Source organism: Erpetoichthys calabaricus, chromosome 8, assembly GCF_900747795.2.
Source record: "Erpetoichthys calabaricus chromosome 8, fErpCal1.3, whole genome shotgun sequence".
NCBI lineage: Eukaryota > Metazoa > Chordata > Cladistia > Polypteriformes > Polypteridae > Erpetoichthys > Erpetoichthys calabaricus.
In genome coordinates this window covers 75,254,381-75,278,051 of record NC_041401.2, presented here as the reverse complement: position 1 = coordinate 75,278,051, position 23,671 = coordinate 75,254,381, and the positions used below count along the sequence as shown (strand labels likewise).

The window sequence follows — 23,671 nt, the reverse complement described above, 5'->3', positions numbered from 1 at the left end:
TTGATTTGCTTTGTTGTTGGGAGTCTGAGTGGGATGTGAGCCCCATGTCAGAGAAAGCAGAGTTGTGTGCTTGACAGTTAAACACACCTTCTTGTATCAAAATACATTTGGGAACTTTTTATTGAAAATAGATTAATTACATTAGCTTTTGATGGTTATTTATGTCGGGGTAGGGAAAGAGGCATAATGGGGTTTATGTAATGAAAAGGTTTTCTTTTCTTGTATCTTTTCCTATGCTGAATTTGGATGAACAGCTTATGTTAATGGAGTCCCTTTACTTTGTCCCCTGTTGTCCCTCCTCTAATCCTCACATTTATGAACGAGCAGATACTGTGTAAGAGATTCAGGGTTAGTCCCATCAAGCTGCATCTCAACAGGATATTATAGCTGTGCACTTATTTGTTTTCTTTTTTACCTAAACATAAATTAATACCAGGCATGAACAGTGCATCATAATGACATCCAAATCATTAATTTAAATTGAAAAAACTTGACAGTCCAATATATTGTCTGGTACAATTAGAAATAAGAGTTTTGTAAATTGTAACTGTAAATAAGTAATAGATGCATTTTTGCAATACCTATACTTTCTAACACCTGACATTGACAATGAACCCTGTAGTGGTTGCCCACGAATTGCCACGATCAAAAATGATAAGAAAAAAAATAAAGAGCTCAATGGAGAGAATCGATTGATGCGTGACAATCAGAGAGACAAAGGTGGTTTAGGGCACCATGCCACCTACTTGCACCCGGCTAGAAAGGAGTTGTGTCATAAGTGGGTTGTCATATTAGAAGAGTGGCAAAAAGGCATTGGTCGAGGTGCAGATCTTGTTCTTCGAGAGGTAAAAAATGATTTTAATATGGAACCTAAAGATCAAACGTGAACCTAAAACAGCAATAAGTCATAGTCATACACAGTGTGGCCTAGCCAAAAATCGAAATCCTAAATCATATGCTAAAATTTGATTGCATAAGATTCTTTTTCCAGGAACACTATCTAAAGAAAAACTCGCCAAACTCTTCATTTTCACTCTGCAAACTTGGATGATGAGGAAGTTCTCACTATGACCTTTATAAGGTCTTGCTGTTGATGTCACTTCCAGGTCCTTAACTTAGCAACATGGTAGAAACCGCTCACACAACGGTAGCAGCTACGATAAACAAACCAAGACGCAAATTAATTGCAAATACAACAAACAAAATTTAAATGTAAAGCAAAGCAAATAAAATTCTATGTGATTCATACCCAATGTGAGCATGAAAAAAAGCTTAAGAAAACCAAGTAAGAGTATAAAAAGAAACCATATCATAGCAGATAATGTAGGAGATTAACAAAGGTGTTGCTAAGAAGTGCCTCTGGGGGTCTTTTCTGCCCAATGCTATCAGGCAATTCAATGAACATTAGAACATTAGAACACTCTAGACGAGAACAGGCCATTCAGCCCAACAAAGCTCGCCAGTACTATCCACTTATTTCTTCCAAGAAAACATCAAGTCGAGTTTTGAAAGACCCTAACGTCTTACTGTCTACCACACTACTAGGTAGCTTATTCCAAGTTTCTATCGTTCTTTGTGTAAAGAAAAACTTCCTAATGTTTGTGCGAAATTTACCCTTAACAAGTTTCCAACTGTGTCCCCGTGTTCTTGATGAACTCATTTTAAAATAACAGTCTCGATCCACTGCACTAATTCCCTTCATAATTTTAAACACTTCAATCATGTCACCTCTTAATCTTCTTTTGCTTAAACTGTAAAGGCTCAGCTCTTTTAATCTTTCCTCATAATTCAACCCCTGTATCCCTGGAATCAGCCTAGTCGCTCTTCTCTGGACCTTTTCTAGCGCTGCTATGTCCTTTTTGTAGCCTGGAGACCAAAACTACACACAGTACTCAAGATGAGGCCTCACCAGTGCATTATAAAGGTTGAGCATAACCTCCTTGGACTTGTACTCCACACATCGTGCTATATATCCTAACATTCTGTTAGCCTTCTTAATGGCTTCTGAACACTGTCGGGAAGTCGGTAGCTTAGAGTCCACCATGACTCCTAAATCCTTCTCATAAGGTGTACTCTCGATTTTCCGACCGCCGATTGTGTATTCAAACCTAACATTTTTACTTCCAATGTGTAATACTTTACATTTACTGACATTAAATTTCATCTGCCACAAATCTGCCCAAGCCTGTATGCTATCCAAGTCCTTCTGTAATGATATAACGGATTCCAAATTATCTGCTAATCCACCTATCTTGGTATCATCTGCAAACTTAACCAGCTTGTTACTTATATTCCTATCTAAATCATTTATATATATTAAAAATAGCAGCGGACCTAGCACTGACCCCTGTGGAACACCACTCTTAACATCAGCCAGTTCTGATGAGGTTCCTTGCACCATCACCCTCTGCTTCCTGTGTCTGAGCCAATTCTGCATCCATCTACAAACATCACCCTGAACTCCCACCTCTTTTAATTTGATGCCCAACCTCTCATGTGGCACCTTATCAAATGCTTTCTGAAAGTCCAGATAAATAATATCATAAGCTCCACTTAGAATTCCAGCATGTTAGTAAAACACGACCTCCCTCTTCTGAACCCATGCTGACTGCTTAGAATAACTCCTGTCCTTGCCAGGTGTTGCTCGATCTTATCCTTAATAATTCCTTCCATTAATTTTCCTGTGATGCATGTTAAGCTTACTGGCCTATAGTTGCTTGGATCTGCCTTGTCACCCTTTTTATATAATGGGATGATATTTGCCATAATGGGATGATATTTGCCAATGCTTCCTCCAGGGGCACTCATTAAATTACTTTTGAAATATCTGCAATATACATTTATTTATTTATTTTTATTTACTTATTGATCGATTGATTGATTGGCTGTATTATTTGTCCTGTGAACAGGTATCCTTGTTTTCTGTGTTTCTGCTGCTGCATGCATCGGAATTTCGCCATGGGATTAATAAAGTTTATCTAATCTAATCTAGAATTACCTGAAATTTGTTATTTGTGTGTTTAGTAATATGCACATGAGGATTGACCTTGTACATGCTAGCCATGTATGCTTGACACATTTAAGACAACAACAATTCGTTTGCTAATCCTGCATAGAGCGAGAACCTGGGGAAACAGTTTCAAGCAAATGCCACTGCTTACATAAACAGCTCATAAAAATCAAAGAAATAAATTTGCAGTTTTCTGTTATCTCACAACATGCTATTGTTAAAATTGATTAGGGTCAGGGCTGGGATGGTGTTGCTTAATAAACTTTCATATTTAAATTATAGGGTATAAATCCTACTAATAATATGCATCTAGTCATTAGTCAGACCATCACACTTTCCCAATAATAAGGCTGGTCATCCGAGCTTGTCTTGTGGTAAATACATTTTACTACAACAGTTGGCAAAGGACATAGATTGCAGAGCTTTACTGAAGTTGTCCTGAAGATTTAAGGTCATCTTACATTTATGTCATTCAGTGTGACTTGTTGTGCCCTCAGGCAGACACCCTAGCTCTTATACTGTTACGGTGCATTTAATGTACTGCAATGTATTACTTTCTTTGTGTTTTATGGGCTTTATGAAATGTGCTAGATAAAATACAGATCAACTGACCGAGACTGTTCAAATGTTAAAGCGGCCACTGCATACAATTTAATGAGGGTGGACACTCTTGTCACAGTCTGTTTCAGGTCACGGTTTCCATTTCTATCTGTTTTTCCTTAGCACCGTCTTCCCGCCTTGGTTAAAGCAACCTATTTGTTCGTCAGTGCATTAAGTGAGACTGTACAGTAACAGCCTGACTGAAATTGTCCTCCACCCTGACCCCCCCCCCCCCCCCCCCCCCCCCAAATCACTACCACCCCCAGCACTTTTTCTGAAGCTTAGCATTTAGTAAAATCCAATTGAAAAAGGAGGGGTCTTTGATGCCTGCAATATGGAAGTATGAGACTGTCAGTTAAACCAAAAAATAATAATAATAACAGTACAAGGCCCTGCTTTATAACATGTACTTTACCTGTCATCCAGTGGACCATTATCATGTCACGGCAGAGTGCTCTTTCATACAGGTCACTTTGTTTAAAATGACAAGGATAATGCTCATGTCAGCGAGCTGACAGTCCTGACCGTCCTTCAGAGATAAAAACGTGAAGCGAGTGCCTGTTCTTATCTCGGCTACATGCCTTCGTCTATCATCTAACTGAGGCAGAACATGATTTCTCCAGAGAACACTTTTTTCATTTCCTGATTTTAAGGAAATCAAATAACCAACATTTGTCTTCATCTGAATATGCGTGACCTGTTAAACTGATGGTGTCCTCACATTCTGTAATAGACTGCCTACGCTGAATTTAAATTAACACAACAGAACATGCCTCCGACATCCTTCACACTGATATATATTTAATAGAATGCACAGCACCGGCGGTTTGATTATTAATAATTTACCACTTATCATTATAAAGCAGTCTTCTCTGTGATGCTACATCTTATCAGCAAAGAGAACAGGGATCGTGCGTAGAGCAGCTGTGTTTCACAGGATTCTTTCACCAGTGCCGTGTTGCCTGGCCTATGTGCACGTGCCCAGTACTATAAATGTCAAGGTGCAAATTCAGAAACATGAACGCGCTCTCGTTTGTGTTTGCACAGCCGCTTTTCAAAAAGAAGCATAAATCACAGAGACTGGATACGCTTTTGGTATATTAAAGAAAATCAGTCATAAAAAAATGAACTATAATTGAAGTGTATTTTGAGAAAACTGGTACAAGTCTGAATTTTATGTTTTAATTTGATAATTGTTTAAATTGAATGCTTATGGCTGCTAAAAGGAAGAAAGTGGTTGCCCACCATAATAGCTTTCAAGTATATTACTGACAAATGGACTAAAATCATAAAGAGTCTGGTTAGTGACCCTTGATTATTAATTACTTTGATAATGTTCATTTGCATTTGGGTGTGATCACTTAAAGGTGTGTTTATTGATACCAGGCGCATGACTACTTTAGGAGAGGGTGTTACTTGTAGAGCTGGTTTTTACTAATCCACCATTGTTTGAATTAGTCAGACTTGCTAACTGCCGTTGCTGATATTATCGCTGGACCAAATCAGTTTAAACAACTGAAAATAGCTGGCCATGTCACATTTACAGACTTAGTGCTGATCTTTAAGGAAATGTATGTCTATCCCTTATTGTAATGTGCTGCCTGACAGAGCCGTGCTGCATGAAGAGTTAACAGGTACAGCAAGCTCGGTTGCAGTCTCTGCCCTTTTTTTCTTTTTTCCATTTTCATTTCTGTTTTGGTATGTAAAATACAAGACATCTGGAAGATGAACCTTTTATGTGTATGTGAGTTCCAAAAACACACAGATTTCTTATTCCTTGTTGCTATATTAAATGCATTGTATGGCCTGAGTAGCATTCATTGGCCGTCGGTTTTCATGCACGCAGATCCCCCTCCAATATGTTGGAACAAGTTGTTGAATAGTTGGAGTCAGTCATTGCGTATATCACATAGCGTGACTGGGTTCACGGGAGTGCAATGCAGATTGCCTCTGACTACCTAAGAATATGTAAATGAAAGCTACAATTTACAATCTCTGGGAAAGTCACATAATGGTCTTAAAGTGATTACTGGATCTGTGTACTTTGTTATGGGTGTGATCACTAACCATGAGGGTGTGTGCCTATTAACAAAGATGGAGATTACTGATATTTAACACAATTCTGTCTGTCTATCTACCTACCTACCTATCTGTCTGTTTATCTTTCTAAAGGTCTGGTGATTGTAAATTGGCCCCAGTGTGTGTTTGGTGTGCATGTGTTCACTCTGCGATGAACTGGCGCCCTGTCCAGGGTTTCTTACTGCCTTCCACCTCATGCTAGCAGGAATAGGCTCATGAATCACGATCCTAGTCAGATTATTGGTTGTCTCAGTGCCAGAGGTTTAACCTTTAACTGTGTAGGTACTCTTAGTTGAACTGTGATAGGAACAGAAAGTGGGGGTGTGTTTAGTAACAAAGCATTGTGATTGGTTACCCCACACTTGTGTTATCTGATTCCTAGGTGTGGTTAATGTAATATACATGTGGTCACTGATTAAAGGGTAAAGCTGGTAACAAACTGTCACAATTACTACTAACAACTCTTATGGTGCAAATAGGGTGGTTGTCTTGATTCAAGGTAATCTGTTGTTTGTTTAACCTTTTCGTTGTTATTTAAATCTAATGTTTATAACATTTATTAATCATAATATTATGATTTTTATTCATATAGTGTTTAGTAATTTTGTTATTAGAACATTTGAACAATTTTGATGTGAACAGACAATTCAGCTCAACAAGCTCACCAGTACTATTCACCTGATTTCTCCAGAATAATGCGGTGTTAGGTCAACTTTGCACTTAGTGTATTTTTGTATCTCTCCTGCTGCCGGTATGTGGGGTCTAAAAAGGTGAGGCCACCTACTTAGGCTGCTGGAGAACTGGCCTCAGCAAAATTTAAGTCGAAGCTGAGGAAGGCTCAACAGCTTATTCATTGATTTACGGTAGATGACGGTTTTCATTTTTTGGCATTCTTCTTGATTTGTGGATTTCCTGGAGCTCTGCTCATGTTTAAAAAGTACTGTGTTTGTTTAGTGGTTATTATTTGTTGGCTTTTAGGTGTTGCATTTTTTTCAAACCTGTTTTTGTCCTGTATTTTTCTCAAGTCTTATATTTTCCAATCCTTTGGTTATTTCATAATAAATTGTTCAATGTTTTTGAAGAAACTTTGCTTTGTGGGTTTGAAGGTTTATGATTTTCCCTTTTGTGAGTATTTTTGAACTTTAAAAGCCTAAGCCCCGTTTTTGGACCTGTGCAGGCTTAAAGCCTACCTACTGAGTTTGGGATTAGGCTGCCTGGGACAGGCCTATTCCTGGGACTCAGACCTTAATCAGAATGGGTAAGGCCTTTCTAAGGGATTTTTTGAAGGTGTGTTCCACATTTTTGTGCATCTTGGTGTTGAATATCATAGGAAGTGATCACTGGGGCAGAGTGGTGGCTCCGAGGCTAAGGATCTGTGCTGGTATCCAGCAGGTTGCCGGTTCGAATCCCAGTCACTGCCATAAGAGATCCTACTCTGCTGGGCCCTTGAGCAAGACCCTTAACCTGTAATTGCTCCAGGGGCGCTGTACAATGGCTGACCCTGTGCTCTGACCCCAAGGGATGTGCGAAAACTAACAAATTTCTAATACAAGAAATTGTATAAGGCGAAATAAAGAACAAATGCAAGTTTGATGTATGCTTATCCGTAAACTAGTTGTACTGATAAGGAGACACAACTTGCCAGGAGACTAAAGGAGTTTGGAATCTTAGAATTTTAAGAATTGTATCAGAGAATGGAAAAATAACATGTAGTCATGGGACAGGTAAAACCCTCATATTCCAGAATGGGACAAAAATTTAAGAATGACAAAAACAGAAGAGCAAAGCAGGAAGGGGTGATAAACAAAATTGATCACATGCCAAATATCCTAACACAAGCTTGAGTTCATATTCCCTTAACTCACACTGTAACACATTTTGTTTTCATTTCAGAAGTGTTTTAAAACTAGGATACTGACTTCCTCACAACAAAACATTAAATAGATGACATGTGATGTCACAATACATCATGTGATCTCCATGTCACCTTACCAGTAATTGGCACAGCAACCATAAACACCATGGCCATGAAAAGACATCTTTGTAACATAATTCTGAAACTTTTTTCAATTGCACCTACTGATGTTTTGTGATGACTTTAAAAATAATAAAAAGTAACATAATGATAAAAATACCAAAACATAACAAAAAGGTTTCAGGGAAACTATATCACAGATTCATGACACTGGAGTATGAGTGGGTGGTTTTATTAGGAATGTGACTAAATAATGGAGCTGTTACTAAGTTTTGTGAGTGTGGTTACTAAACCTAAATGGGAACTGTATGTACAGACACTGGGGTATTCAGCATCACAACACTACAGTTTATTTACACTAAATTACCATTTTCCAACTATATTATGGGTGTGGTCACCAAAAACAAAAGGGCAAGATTATGGATAATGTGAAGACTGGTTAGTGAATTTGGATGTATGCACAGAATAATAATTAAGTAACTGATGTTATTTTCCCATCAGTACTGGGGTGTTAACTGATCTTTAAGAGTGTGGGTATTGTTGATATTTGATTACCAAAGAAGCAGTTACTACCTCCTGGGTGTTGTTTTGTAATGGGGGTGTCACAGTGTGACCCTACCTCCCTTATAATGTCCCCAATTTAACCTCTTTTTGTTTTCTATTGGTCGGGTGTCAGGCTATTATATCTTTGACTGACACTGATATCAGACAGACCAAACCAGGATTGACTGCATGTGTCATTTATCATTAAGTTACTCAAAGACCATAAACAGAGTGTGCAGAAATCAAGCAGGGGAGTGGATGCGTTTTATTCACTCATTATAAAGCCATAAGCACAAATGTGCCTAAAGCTGAAGCTAAGCTATTACATATGGGTGTGAAATGTGCAACCTGGACGGATAGCAGACAATCAATATGTCTAGTGCTCAGGTGGAAGATCTTCTTGTGTTACGCAGTGACCTAGTCAGTCATTCTGGCAGGGCCTCTTGCTACAATGGCTGGGGTGGTATTTAAGTCTTTTTTACACTTTTTTACAGCATTTTTATGTTAATGGGACTTCGAAGAGTAGTGCCATCTGGTCCCTTTACCAGTCCCATCCAAGTCTTTCATTTCTTCCCAAATGTTCCATTGTTTCATTTTTTTTATTTATGACAATAGTCCCACAGGATGTACCTCATGTTTTTATAGCTTTGGCCTGTGCTCTGCTCAAACAACCCCTCTTTAACAGTTCTAAGTGGTCATGTGGCAAGCCAAGCAGCTAAGCAAATCTTATAATAGAGTAATTAGTAGACAAAGTGCAACTAACCCTTAACTTTCCCATGTTTTTTAGTACATTCGTTTATTCCTATCATATTATGTTGTGTGACCTGTAGTGTGCACACCTGTACCTCAAAGAACCAGACACAACCAACCCACACAGTCACAGGTGCAAGGAAAGAAGTTTTTATTCAAACAAAATACCTTCTACAGGGTATTATCACCTGATAAATCAGTTACAATTCCATTCATTTTGTTTCCTTTCTCACGTCAACACCGCCTACAAATATTGACTGCTAGATTAGGTGGAGCGGCTTCTGTTCAACACGAACCTTGGAGTACTTCCAATGCAACTGGACTGCCACATGGAAGCACTTCCAGGTCCAGTGGTACTTCTTCGTAACACGGGAACCTAATCCCAGCACCTACCCCTAGCGCACCCCCAACAGAGCTGTCTAGAAAAACTACAACTCCTATGCAGCTCTGTGGACCAAACGAGAGCCACACCAGAGGGACATTGCCACCTGGAGGAATACAATGCCTTGTGAGGAAGTCGCCCTCTGTCCTTCCCTCATACTACTAACCAACGCGGTCGGAATGCCAATCCATCCATCCAGATCCTTCCTTTATCATGGCTTCCTGGCTGGGTAAGGAACCATCCACTATGACTGGGGTACCAGTCAACCCATATCTTCTATGACAGTGGCTAATCAATACATGTATAAGATACAGGAAACATACAGTACACAATTATTTATAGTTAATCCCCATATCTGTTGTGTGGTTAATTCATTTGCAAAGATTTTTATATGTTTAAAGTCATAACCTGGTAGTGAATTACCCAAATTTTGTGTTTCCTGATTGGGGGTAATTATCATATCACTATGGTGTGGCTATTAACGAAAGAATAGGATTATGGATAATAAAAGTTTTATTCAGTGACCTCAGATTATGACAACATTTGTTGGTCTGTTCCTCATCTTATGTTTATTTTCCTTTTTCATGCCTATTTTTGTTCATTTTCAACTTTTATTTTTCATATGTTTATTGTAATTATGTACTTTTTCTTAATATTGTTTGGTTTATTTATTATTTAATATCTGTGTATGGTGCTATGCTCTCTTGTATTCTGTATGTTTTACCCCAAGAGGCAGAGCCACCCTAACATCACTGCTACTGAAACCTCCCTCTGACTAAATATTGAGCTAAGGGCGAGTATCTCAGCACTAGTACACTGAAGTTTGCTGAACTCTTTTGTAAGTATTGCTTTATTTTTTTTTTTGATTTACAGTAATCCCTCCTCCATCGCAGGGGTTGCGTTCCAATAAGAAAATCCGTAAAGTAGAAACCATATGTTTATAAGGTTATTTTTATATTGTCATGCTTGGGTCACAGATTTGAGCAGAAACACAAGAGGTTGTAGAGAGACAGGAACGTTATTCAAACACTGCAAACAAACATTTGTCTCTTTTTCAAAAGTTTAAACTGTGCTCCATGACAAGACAGAGATGACAGTTCCATCTCACAATTAAAAGAATGCAAACATATCTTCCTCTTCAAAGAAGTGCTTGTCAGGAGCACAGAATGTCACATAGATAGAGCAAACAAATCAATAGGGCTGTTTGGCTTTTAAGTATGCGAAGCACCGCGGCACAAAGCTGTTGAAGGCGGCAGCTCACACCCCCTCCGTCAGGAGCAGGGAGAGAGAGAGAGAGAGAGAGAGAGAGACAGAGTTTGTTTTTCAGTCAAAAATCAATACGTGCCCTTCGAGCTTTTAAGTATGCGAAGCACCTTGCAGCATGTCGTTTCAGGAAGCAGCTGCACAAAAGATAGCAACGTGAAGATAATCTTTCAGCATTTTTAGACGAGCGTCCGTATCGTCTAGGTGTGCGAACAGCCCCCCTGCTCACACCCCCTACGTCAGGATCACAGATAGTCAGCGCAAGAGAGAGAGAAAAGTAAGTTGGGTAGCTTCTCAGCCATCTGCCAATAGCGTCCCTTGTATGAAATCAACTGGGCAAACCAACTGAGGAGGTATGTACCAGAAATTAAAAGACCCATTGTCCGCAGAAATCCGCGAACCAGCAAAAAATCCACGATATATATTTAAATATGCTTACATATAAAATCCGCGATGGAGTGAAGCCGCGAAAGGCGAAGCGCGATATAGCGAGGGATCACTGTACTGATTTTTTTTATCACCTTTTGCTCTGGTTATTGGAATTTTACTTCTAGTGTGTGTTTTGGGACTTGTTCTCTTAGACTGCATTTTGGACAAATCCTTTTGCTCTTTTTGAGCATTTGTGTTATAGTTTCCATTGTAAATGAATACAGTGAGATTCTTTGTCTTTTCAAGTCAGAGTCTGATCACAGTTTCTCTCCCTTGAGAGACATCTAATATATATAAGGACCTTTTCAAACTTTTAAAACCAAAACTTCTTTAAAGGCTCGTGTAGCTAAAACTGACCAATAGATTTTGGGGTAAGGTTTCCTTGGGTGAGGCCTATTCTGAATAGGCTAGGGAAGCCTCAGCCCCTTTTTTTAGATCTTTTTATGAGACCTTACTCCTTTTCTGCCTTGTTTGGTACTCCACATAATAGCTGATAATTCTTTATCTATCATCGTGACATTAGTCTTATTGTTATGAAAATTGATTATAAGTATGGATATTATTGATAGGAATGTTATTACTGTAACCACTAAAATTGCAGGCACTAACTCTTGAAGGTGTTGTTACCCTCCCTAGGGGTGCAGAGTTGAACACTGAGTATGTGTTAAAGTATATTAAATGTGTGTTAAACCATGGGCTAAAACCTTTGCATATGTACTTCTATGGCATTGCGTTGTGCATACTGTATCACCTGCACCTTTTCTGGGTTTAAAATAGCAGACAGATTCCACAGAAAGAGAGTTTTAACCTCCACAAGCATAGTGTGGTAGAGAGCGATAGCCCACAGTTCTTGCTTTCTCAGTTCTTGCCTCATGTAAATGAGCCGCTTTTCAGCGACATTCTCAATCCCCCTCAGCCTTGTTAGCACAGCTCAGGCTATTCCAATCAATCCACCCTCATTAAAAAGAGATCAAACACGCAGGGATTTTTTAAAAAGGTTAATTTTAAACTTGGTTAGTAGCCCGTCCCCAAGTGCGATCATTAAGGACTAGGATTATAGCGATTCCATGCAGTTTTGCCAAATGGGGGCATTTGTTAAAAGTTCCAATGGGGCATACAATGTGAAACTAAGGATGAAAACTCACTTTGATGTGCAAAAACACATTATCTTGTCCATCCTACTAAACATTTTTCACACTCTCCCTTTCTTAGGATTGTGAGGGTGAGTGTCTGCGATCTGAAAGCAGGTCCTGCAAGATTCAACAAGAAAGATCACTCTGGGGTTTGGCTCATTATAAACAAAAAATTACTTGACTTGATCTGGCTTATGTTTCAAATCCTTCTGTGTCCCTGGCTTGGTGGATTTACCAATTTGGATTCAAGGTGCAGTAATGGACACGCATATTTTAAACAGGGCACTAAAGTGGACAGCTCACCCTTCTGTGATCCTCTCTGCAGCCACAATGCTGCAATTAGAATCTGAAACCATTACTGCATGTTACCACACTGCTTTATTATTCCAGATGATACAGAAATACAATTGCAGCATAAAGACTATTAGACAAAAATAAGCAGAAAAAGGTGAAATGTTTGAACTGGCTTTGTGTGCAATCAGCTGAACGACTTCCACATACTTTCATATAGATTTGGATTTATGGCTGTTTTATCATTGAAGGGTTTTGGGAATGACCCTATCCTAAAAAAGAGATACTTTTATTCTCAAATAACACGCCCAGATTCTTTGTTAAGTAGACATATATAGTGTCCTCCACCCCAGCTCTGGTTCTATTATCCTTTCCTTCCAAGCTAAGCAAGTGTGACACAGACCGCAGGGAGAATGCATACAGAGCGTCTGTACCCAGGACCGACTGCTACTGGGTTTTACTTCTTCTATTAGAGGATGTCTTCTCTTCTCTCTATACCCCAGATGGCAAGACGGAGCAACAAGGCAAGCAATATAGAATTTAACATTTTTAAAGATTACTAATATGCCAAAAAGCAAAAGCAAATAAAAGTTAATGGCTTTGGCAAATCACCAATAATACAACCTGGTTATTTCAGGAGTTATGTTAGAGGATGCTCACCGATGCACACAATGTGTGTGACGTTCTTCCTGCTTTTCCTCCTTCCTGGTTCTCCCTCTCTTCAATTAAATACTTTCACTTTAAGCTGTTGACTTTCTTAAGCTTGTCACGTGAACACTCCAGTTGCTATCGACAAACCATATCAACACATGTTCACAAAGTGTGCATGCACAAAGATAACTAATGGTTTGAGGTCTTCACTTTTCAGCATTTGGAAAGTCCAGAAAATGACCAGTTTAAGGTTCTGACCTTTCTTCTGCCTTTGCTACCCTTTACACAATTGCAAGTTTAATTGTTGCTAGTTTAGCAATCTCTACTAACACTTCCTCTTTCTGCAGTTAGACTAGCTGCCTTTTTACACAGATCAAAAGTTCAAATAAAATAAAAATCACTATAATAACATAAACATTGTCTATAATCCTTATTAACCCTTTAAAACACAAAAATTAAATTATATTACCCTACCCTCATTTATTTTAATTTCACATGATTATTCTGCAGCAACCTAGAATGCTAACCACACAGTTTGGATTATCATTTCTTGCACCCGTCTTCTGATGGGCACCTATAGCTGTATATGAAGTATTCAAAAACTAAATTATCCCAAACCAACATGGGTCATATATGCAGTTCAGGTCTCAAGCAGGGAAATTGGGGATTGGCACCTTGTTCTACAGCAGCAGTTCTCAAACTGTGGGGCGTGCCCCCGAATGTTGCCATATGTGGCGTAATTTCGCTATTCGTAGCGAACTACTAAACTTGTAGTGGTGTATCGGCAGCAAAAAATATAGGAATAAATTTTATTAGGGTTTCAAAAAAATGTTAGGGGGACACAATTAAAACTGTTATGACAACTCGGGTCGCAAATACTTAAAGGTTGAGAAACACTGTTCTACAGTCTGCTTCTTTTCCAAAGGACCAACAATTCATGACTGTTTCAGCAGGCAAGGTGCAAACCAGCATTTTAAAAGTCAATCATACAGTTTTAAATACAGGAAAAGCTCACAAAAAAGTATTTCATGGGCCATTGTGAACTGTGATTTTCTATTTGCAATATTATTGGGTCAGTTTAGCTGTTAGTTAACCTTACAGCCTGGATAGATTCATATTTGTCAAATGCCACGCATTCTTATGCTTTAAAGAAATGTATGCATAGTGGCTAATCCTGCTGTTTCATAACTCAGGGCTAGGGTTCAAATCCCAGCCCTTTTACTATCCATCTCTGTGGAGTTCTCCCTTTAGGAAACGGAGTTCTGCAAGCAACCTAAAAACGTGTGTTAGGATAAGTACTCACTTTAATTTGTCCCGGCATAAATAAGTATGTTCTGCAATTGACTAGTACCCCACCTGCTCTTAGCTTCTGCTTTACACCCCCCGCTGCCAAAACAACCCATTACATGACCCTTAACAATTAGTTCAGTAAATGAAAGCAATGCCTTTAAATGGTTAATAAAGAGCAAGGTAAACAGGTCACTAGCAAGCAGAATATAGGAACAGGGACTTTGCAACTTTTGCAAACCAAATGAACTTTACTTGGATTTAATGAGCTCAGTGATAGCGGCAAAGAGAAAATGGAATGGGTATTGTGCCACAGAATTGCAATAGGACTCCAGCAGAAGTCCAGGCAAGATTATAAGGTGTGAAGGCCACAGAAAACCAGCAGGGTCTTTTCAGTGAGAAAAGCTAGTGATCAGCAGATGGTAATCAGCACGCCGTTTGCAATTTTGGAGCTTTCAAGGTCTGACTCAAAAAGAAAAAAAGGACAATAGCATTTTAACAAGTGCTCCCAGAGAAAATTTCAAATCAGTCTGAATTGTGATGGTTGCAGGCCCTCAGAAGCAACATTATCTCCATTGACCTCCAGCCTATTTTCTGAACACCTTGTTCCAAGTTTTCAAAATATCTACTGCATGCTTCTTGCGCTCACACAGGAACTTTCAGAGACCCATATAAGTAACAAGTAAAAAAAATGAGATTTAGTTTTCTTTCTTGGTCAAAAGATGTTAGGAATTTCATCAGTAAACAAGGTTGTGAATAATTTTTTCATATTTATTAGCTATTCATATTAAATGAATAATTCATGATGTCGCTATCATTTAAAAAAATCCAGACATAAATAATTTACAGGTGGATATGTAGAAGCAATGAGACATTTACAGAACAACCAGCAAAACTTGGCTATCAGTCTGCATTCCTAAACATTACCTGCATACACTAACTATCTTTCACACCTTTTACACCCATTGTGTTAGTCCTGAAACATGCCAGTGTCTCATCCATTTTCAAAGGTCTCAAGAAGATGCTGACAATCCCACAGACTACTGACCTATCAACCTGGCCTAGGAGCTGGTGCGCTGAGCTTAAAACCACAAGGCTGTCAGTTGAGTCCTCATCTTGACTAACCATGTGACCCTTAGCAACTCTCTTCACCTGCCTGGATGTCCAAATGTTAAAAATAAACAGAAACAATTTTGCCATAAATCCTCACTTATGTAGTGCCCTGGGCTTCAGTTTTATATAGAAAGCCACTGTCTATATAAACATAATCATAATCACTTTATCTGTTAGATTGTTTGGCAATCACACAAAAACAGCTGAACTGATTTTAACAAAATGTTGCATGTGTGTTGCCGTTGGTCCAACATAAAATATGAGCTGTATGGCATATTGGGGAGAGGGTTTGTAATGTTGAAGGTAACCCAAAAACCAGTGCCGATGAGGGGAGTATAACTCCAGGAAGGCAAAAGTACTGCAAACAGGGTTGATGGGAGGATGGCCTTTATCAGCATGCATAAAGTTATGTACCAGCCTAAGCAGTATCTCAACTAAGACTGCAGGTACATTGTATGTTTCTCAACTAACAATTTAATTGTTTTGCTAAATTATAGAATTTGTCTAAGATTCTGTCTTTTTATTTCATTGAGGATTGCTTTTAGCCATGTTAAATTTCTAAAAGACAGTTTTATCCTTATTTTCATCTGGATCCCTTTACTAAAGAATATAAGAATCCAATAGGAGTGTAAGATGTAATGAAACCTTTAAGGAGCAATGTGTTATACATAACCAAAGGAGTTAGATTCATCCCACTAGACAGGAATAGCGTGCAGGTAAGTATTTTATTGCACTGTATAAATGTGACAATAATTCTGAAATGAACTGATGATACTACGTTTTTTATCAAAGCAAAACCTTACATTTAAGAAAAAGCCATTGCTATTTTATATCTTGCTACTAAGTACAACAGAGATAAGCCAATAGAATGAAATAGGATTTTTAGCATGTTTGAGTCGCTGTTCAGAATGTGATATAAGGAGTATAAATGATAACGGTATTAGTGGCTTTTACTGTTCCTTGATGGTATACATTTATTCAAGCTCATTTTACAGTAAGGCAGTTATAATTTTAGACTTGACGCCAATACAATGCCATGATATTTAGAAATTTTAAATCAATGTTGAATGAATAACTGTTCATTCAATTCCACCACTGGTGATGTCTCTTGTAATATCTGTGAACACCAGCCCTCTGAGCTGTAGATGATATTCACAGTCCACAAATTCCATTATTCAAAACCCTATCTATCTTATTAATCTGGTGTCACACATGTGTATCCATGTGTATCCCAAACAAGATCAGCTGAGGTAAGCAATACCCCTCCAGGGCGAGAGATGGCACTGTCACTAACGGTATCCTGTCCTTTCTATACAGCTCAGAGAAGATGCCCAATGAGGGCACTCCCATCCGCCATGACATCCATAGAAAGCCCCACCCCTTCAAGATAATCAGCCATATAAAGCAACGGCATGGAAAGGTGGTGTCTTTATGCCGACCTGGAATTGAGTACACTAAAAGCCAGAGATGCTTGCAGGAGAGAGCAGAGCATGAGAAAAATCCAGAATGATTGATCCTACACCAGTATTCTTTAAGTTGTGTGTTTCTGTACCCGTTTTATGTTTCTTTTATTTTGTTTGATTAAACAGGGTTAATGAGGTGGTACCCCAACAATTGTCCCTTTGTCCGTCAGCTTCCTCACCATCAGCCACAGTGGGATTAAACATTTATTCATGAAACCACACTAAACCAGGGAATACAAAGAAGTAGGATTCATAGTTCCAACTCAACAACAGTTGTAGCAATTATGGATTCTAATCATACAAAAATAGAACAGATTCTCGACTGAAGAGAGAAGGCAAATTGATAGAGAGGTTGGGGAGATGACATATATGACACTTGCATTTCAGGTAGCAATTACAAAATGGTGAACATTTAAAAAAAAGTTACCTTAACTCATTATACAAATATAGCTGGGCAATACCAGGTACTTTGTCTAGTGTAAAATACATTTGTTACTATAGTATTCTTTAGTGCAAACTACACAAGTCAATACATTGTATATTCTTTCTTTAGGTTATAATTTCTGCTCTCCTCAAAATCAGCAGTGGTCTCCTTCAGTCACCTGAAATAGGAGCTTAAGGATTCCTATTTCATTTGAGATATTCAAGCAAACCCTCATGGCTAGCATATCACCTACATAATCCGGTTCAAGCTGTACCTCACAGGCCCTCAGCAGAGAGTTTGCTAAACAACCGTGAATCAGTTCTAATGCTCTGTAAGCTACACATCATGCTAGTTTTGTTGTAGGCCTCCATAACCTTGTTCTTTAAATGATTACCTCAAGTCAAGGCCTCATCTACTGCTGTTGGGGAGATGACTGTTAATCTATTCTCATTTCAGTTGCCACTTCACTAAAACCTGAACTTTTCAAAGCAAATTCTAAAAAAAAAATCACAAGTTATAATAATTGTCCTAAAAATCTCTTAAAATACTACCTGGCGGGTCTTTCTCCATTCAAGCTGGTAAACGTGGTATCATTGTGGATCACCACATCTGCCTTTTCCACCTATGAAATGTCACCAGATTGTGCTATTTGATGCTGAAATTCTCATACATAGCCTCATAACCCCAAGACTTCATGGCTGTAACAGCCTGCTTTGTGGCATTACCAACAAATCCCTCAGTAAGCTTCAGTATATCTAGAAGGCAGCTGCCTGAATGCTTACTGGAACCAAAAACCAAAACTACAGCCATGTTCTACGTTGACACCCAATGAAACACTTCTTTTAAAATCCTTTTCATTTCATACAAAGCTCTCAATGCCCAAGCTCCCCAGTGCCTTAGACTGTATCCTCCTTCATCCATAAGAGCCTTTGCTAATGCTGCTCAGACCCTCTGGAACTTGCATGCTAAGAGGTTTATGGACTGTTTTAAAAATCATTCAGCATTTGAAAACAACCTGATTAGCTTATTTATTTTTTATTTAGATTCATCCAAGTCTGTGAGCTCCTTAAAAAGACTTAAAAATAAAAACGTGTATTTGTTTATTAATGAATTCCTTTTTTTTCAACAAATTGTCAATCTTCTCCTTAAACTGTTGACCACCTCATTTCCAAAGCATACGCTCACTTAGCAAAGAGCCTTAATATTCCAAAGGATATTGTGGTAGGAGTAAAAAAATTGCAAAGACACACTTACTTAATTACATTCTATTCAATTAATTCTTGTGTAGTGCCTTTGCCATTTTTACAAATATTTAAAGCTATAATTTTGAAGAAACAGCTTTGAAACTCAAAGGGGCACATCTACACTTGACTCTCAATGAAGAACAACCAGAATAATACAGAATTAAACTAAACTTGATTCCCGACAGGAAAGGTAAGTATGAAAAGTCATCACATACATCATGGAATTGCAATTTGTGATTAAAGAACTTACATAGTGTTTTGATGCATCAGTCAAAAAAGTTGTCTATACCTCACATTTGAGAAAACATCGTGGATGTCACTTTGATTTCCACTTACATTTTGTAAGTTCAAAAACCCAGTTAAAATATAAAGGAACAAAAACTCAGGGTGACACCTGTTCCTTGCTGCATTGACCAAGGCTCACTGGGAAAACTGGAAACTGTCACACTGGTTATGTCTACAAATATAAACTATAGTCTGCTTACCTTCCCATCGAGGTCACTCTCACTTTCACACTGCGGAGAAAACAAAAAGAACATGCATTTTAGAACCACTTAAGAACAATTGACTTTCACATTTAATACTAGGCATCACCACGTGCCTACATAAAACAGGCTTCTGTGTGTCGCTGGAGATACAGTTCTGTCCGGCCATCAAAGAGGGCTGGATCATATGTTAATTTAATCAGGCAGCAGCTGATCCCGTCCCTCCATTTAACATTGGCCATTTGACATCAGAAGGCCTATACATTCTTTTTTTTTTTTTTTTTTTGCGCTGCACTGCAGTCCAACAATTTTCCCTAGGGGGTAAATTTTCTGCACAAAAATGTAGCTTCAGAGTTGTTCCATACCCAGGGGGAATTCAGTCAAAAAAAATGTCTGAGTTTGTTTAAGAGGTTTTCAAATGCATAATGGACCATCTCTGCATTTGATTGCTGAATTTTTTTTTTTACTTGTACATGTCACTCCATTCATGCTGAAATGAAAGGTGGAGTGTATATGGAGATAGAAAAGAAAATGACAGGGCTTGACAAAACCAGACCGGAAACTTCCCTCTATGTTGAAAGGAAAGTTACTCTTTGATTTGACACAAAGAAGCGACTGGGAGAACAAAATGAGATGAGGAAAGGTTATCACATCTTTATCAATAATCTTCAATTATTGATAATTGCTTATTTTTCAATAGATGATAATATTTAATATAATAAATATCAATAAATAAAATCTACTGTTTATATATACTGTAATTACTGTCTTTACTATTACTTGATACATTACATTTAGTGTTCTTTACAGGTATTGTATAGAGGCATGGTAGTATCGTGATCAATCCTGTGGCCTTGCAGGTCCAGGGCATAAATCCCATTTTGGAAATGTTCTCCATATGATTGATGATTGATCTCCAGTTGATCTTGAAAATCAAAAAAATGGTGCCGTATTATAGGAATGTGTTTACTCTTTATGGTGTGCACTGATTCTTCCAGGAATAACTATAACTAAATTTCAGCAAAAAATGCATGTGTTTTGTGTATTTGAGTAAATGAATTTATAACTGACTTGTGCATCATGCAACACGAATTGTGTTCATAAGAATTACTCATGAGTGCTTTGAGATTACTTTAGTTTTTTTTGGTCTGGCACCTATTGACTCACAGGTACAAGAAACTCTCACATGTGATATACTGTTCGACTCGTCTTGATGTCTATTTATGCAAGACATCAAGCATTTTTGGGGTCTCCCCCAAAACCTCTACACTCAAAAATCCCCAAAATCTTATTTTGTTCAGGAAATTACACCCTTATGATAAAGAGTAAACCAGCAGGCATCTTCAGCAAAAATGATCAGTTGGACTTGAAGTTGTACATGCCACACGAAACGACCCCTGGGGTTCACACCCAACTTGGGATACAAGGAGTCAAAGTTACTCCTTTACAGAAAACTTCAAAAACATGAAAACTGGTAATAAAGCCTTGTGAAGTGTTGCTTTATGCTATTTTGAGGTTGCTGATCATGAATACAGTATGATACTTGTAAGAGCCAAATCTTGTAAGTTAATGTTAAATTTTTCTTGGTTTGAATTTGAATAGAATGAAGCTTTCACATAGATAATAGAAGACTCTGTTTACCCCCTGTAAGCTAACAAGTTAATCGAATGACCTTAACGTTCTGCTGTACTTTAGACAATAGAATTTCCTCAGATTGTACTTAAAACAGTTAGAAAGAAACATGAACTGTTAGTCAGAAAAACATTAAGGGCATAGAGTTTTCTGTCTGTTACTGTTATGTTAGCATTAAGCTATGTAAATATGGTTTTGCGTATGTAGATAACATATAGAAACTTTAAGAAATGCAACCTAGACAATTAAGCCTCAGACAGAATGTCAGAGACAAGAACTTTTTCTTGGAGTCTTGTTTGGAAATGAGACATACTGACTGCTGGAATGCCTTCCTGGTAGCTTTATTTTGAGTTATTTGGAAACCCTCAACAACTCAGCTACAACCCCCTTATGGATATGAGGGGTCATTTTGGTATTTAGCACACTGTATTAATCCTTAGGAGGAAGTTGCCTTTTCACATGACCTTTGGAGATCATAGCACAGGGTCGGCCATTGTACAGCACCCATGAGGCACCTTTCAGTTTAAGGGCCTTGCTTATTTCATGCTATTTTGAGGTTGCTGATCACAAATACGATAATATTATTAATATTTGGTTCATTAATGGTGGTCCTAGCTCTCTAATAGTCCTGAAGGTGAAAAATTAGCAAAGTAAAATGTAACCATGTGGAGTATTGTTTTAGACTATTTCAAGCTTAGTAATTACGGATACAATATTTTATTTTTGATCCTTTACCAGTGATCTAACCATTTATAAACCTCTATCAGAGGTCAGAATTGACAGAATAAGGTCCAGCTTCCCAGAACCCTGAAGAGGAATTAGCAAGTTCCAATTGTTTTCTGTAGTGGAAATGAAAGATTGAATCTAGAAATCAGGAAAATGATTTTACAAAAATAGAAATTATTCTATTACAAAAAGTTGCACATAAACAGCATGTATACTAATGTTTTTTCATGAAGTAGAAACACCATGACAAGTTATCTTAAATAAAGGAGGAATGCCCTTGACGGGAGGGCTGTGACAATGTGCCACCATATGTTATACTTTGATGTAACCCCCAGTCCTCCCACACCAAAAGGACTTCAAGTGTGGGGAACATTCTAGCCTACCTTTCAGCAAGCAAAGACAGGAAGTCTACAGAAATAAGGAGAATCCTTATGGAGCTTATGGGCCTGTTTGGATTGCTTGGGCATTGAGGCCATTTCTTTTCTAGAAACAGTATCACGATGGTAATTTTTTCTGTTCAATTTGTAATGAAATGCTTTGAGCATCACATAACTAAGACAACGAAAACTTCGAACCTTTTAAGGATTGTACCAGGGAAGGAAAGAACCATAGGAAAAAAGACAATAGAGAGATAGTAAAAAAAGTCTGAAGATCTACAACTAGAGACATCAAACTAAACTGATACAGCAAAAAGCAGAGCACTAACCAGGAACAATAATCTTTAACAAAGGAGATTCTAGCCAGACATACTACAATAAAGGTCTTTCTCCCCACTAACTAACCTGCCACAAAGTATGTTTTTTTCATTAAGATCCAGTGCTAGGATCCTGACTGGTATATACAGGGTATCATTATCTTATATAGCTACATGATCTCTGTGTCACTCGACCATGTTACTTTACATGACTGGCTGCAGCAAACACAATCAACATGACTATGGCCGTGCAAACCTTAAAACAAATTGGTAGTGATCATAGTAGAGAATACTTCAAAATGACAATGTGATGACTTCACCAAAATAATAAATAACAAGACATTTAATAATAAAAATCTGCTTTAAATATAATGGAAGCCTTCCAGGAAAGCTATAACATGGAATCATGACACAGTTAAGGGTCTTGACTTAACTGCAAACAGTGTTGGTTGAAGCCCATTTGGAGCCCTAAGCAGTGTGGATGGATGTTGTCCCTCATTGTCCATGGCAGGTAGTTGGTATTGTTTAACTTTGATGATCTGGGGGAGGGTGGTCCCCTAGTGTCCTGAGCATGTGCCCCTTAACTTTCATATAGTAAATGGCGCCCCACAGATGACGGTGCACTTGGCAGTCAACTATGTTACCCAAAGGATGGATCAGCTCATAGTTCAAAGGTCCTGGGTCACAGCAGAAAAGTACAAGTTGGTACTGCACTTGTTAAAAGGCAAATTCAGATTTATGAGGTGGGTCTGTTGGACAACTAGTGTAATCGTGCAGGCATAAAAAAAAAAAGAAAAAGAGTACTAACACTCAGGGAAAAGGCAAAGTAGGATTGCTTTTTTGAAGAAATGTGAAAAGAAGAAAACAAATTACACAAACAAAAGCATAAGAAAAACTTACCAAAAATAGCACAAAATTCCAAAGGTACTGTTCCACTGACTGATTGCTGATTAATAAAATAATAACACACTTAAATTTTATAGCACCTTTCCCAAAGAACACGCTTATATATTTCAATGCTCATTTCCGCATGAGGTAAGTCAATAACATGGGGAAATTGTGAGACATGGTGAAAGATCGGTTGGACTCCCTTCTGCTGAGGCATACCACACCCTGGAGGGCCAAAAAAAGGTTTTGGTTGGCATTGGCTACTAATTGCTCCTATTCAAGACGTGAACCCAGACGGAAACCCGTAACAGTCCTCTTTGCAAACTATAAAGTAAGATGTTTACCAAGCTGCAAATGCAGCCCCACACAGCTTGTGTGCCTAGTGTAACATGGCGTAAGGGTGTCAGCCTATTAGCAAGATTACAAGTGATATTAATCCATGCCAAGGACTGAGTAGACACTTCTTTAGCTCAATTTGTTCTGAAGGCTGATTGCTCTGATTTTCACTGCTCTACAGGGATGGCGAAGCAACTGCTGTAACCAAAGGGCATGTCTGTCAGGAATTAAATGTAAGGGGTAATATTTTGCAGTCAGTTACTTTGTCTGTTA

The 23,671-nt window shown here is 38.2% G+C and overlaps 1 protein-coding gene across 6 annotated transcripts in view; it reads right to left on the bottom strand.

Annotated features, from left to right (window-relative positions):
- The window catches only part of auts2a (activator of transcription and developmental regulator AUTS2 a), a 1,241,941-nt gene that overhangs the window by 391,199 nt on the left and 827,071 nt on the right, over positions 1-23,671 (bottom strand). For all 6 annotated transcript variants that reach the window (XM_051930719.1, XM_051930723.1, XM_051930722.1 and 3 more), the window contains one exon: positions 19,123-19,152. In XM_051930719.1, coding sequence (XP_051786679.1) covers positions 19,123-19,152 — 30 coding nt within the window. The remainder of the gene's footprint in view (positions 1-19,122; positions 19,153-23,671) is intronic.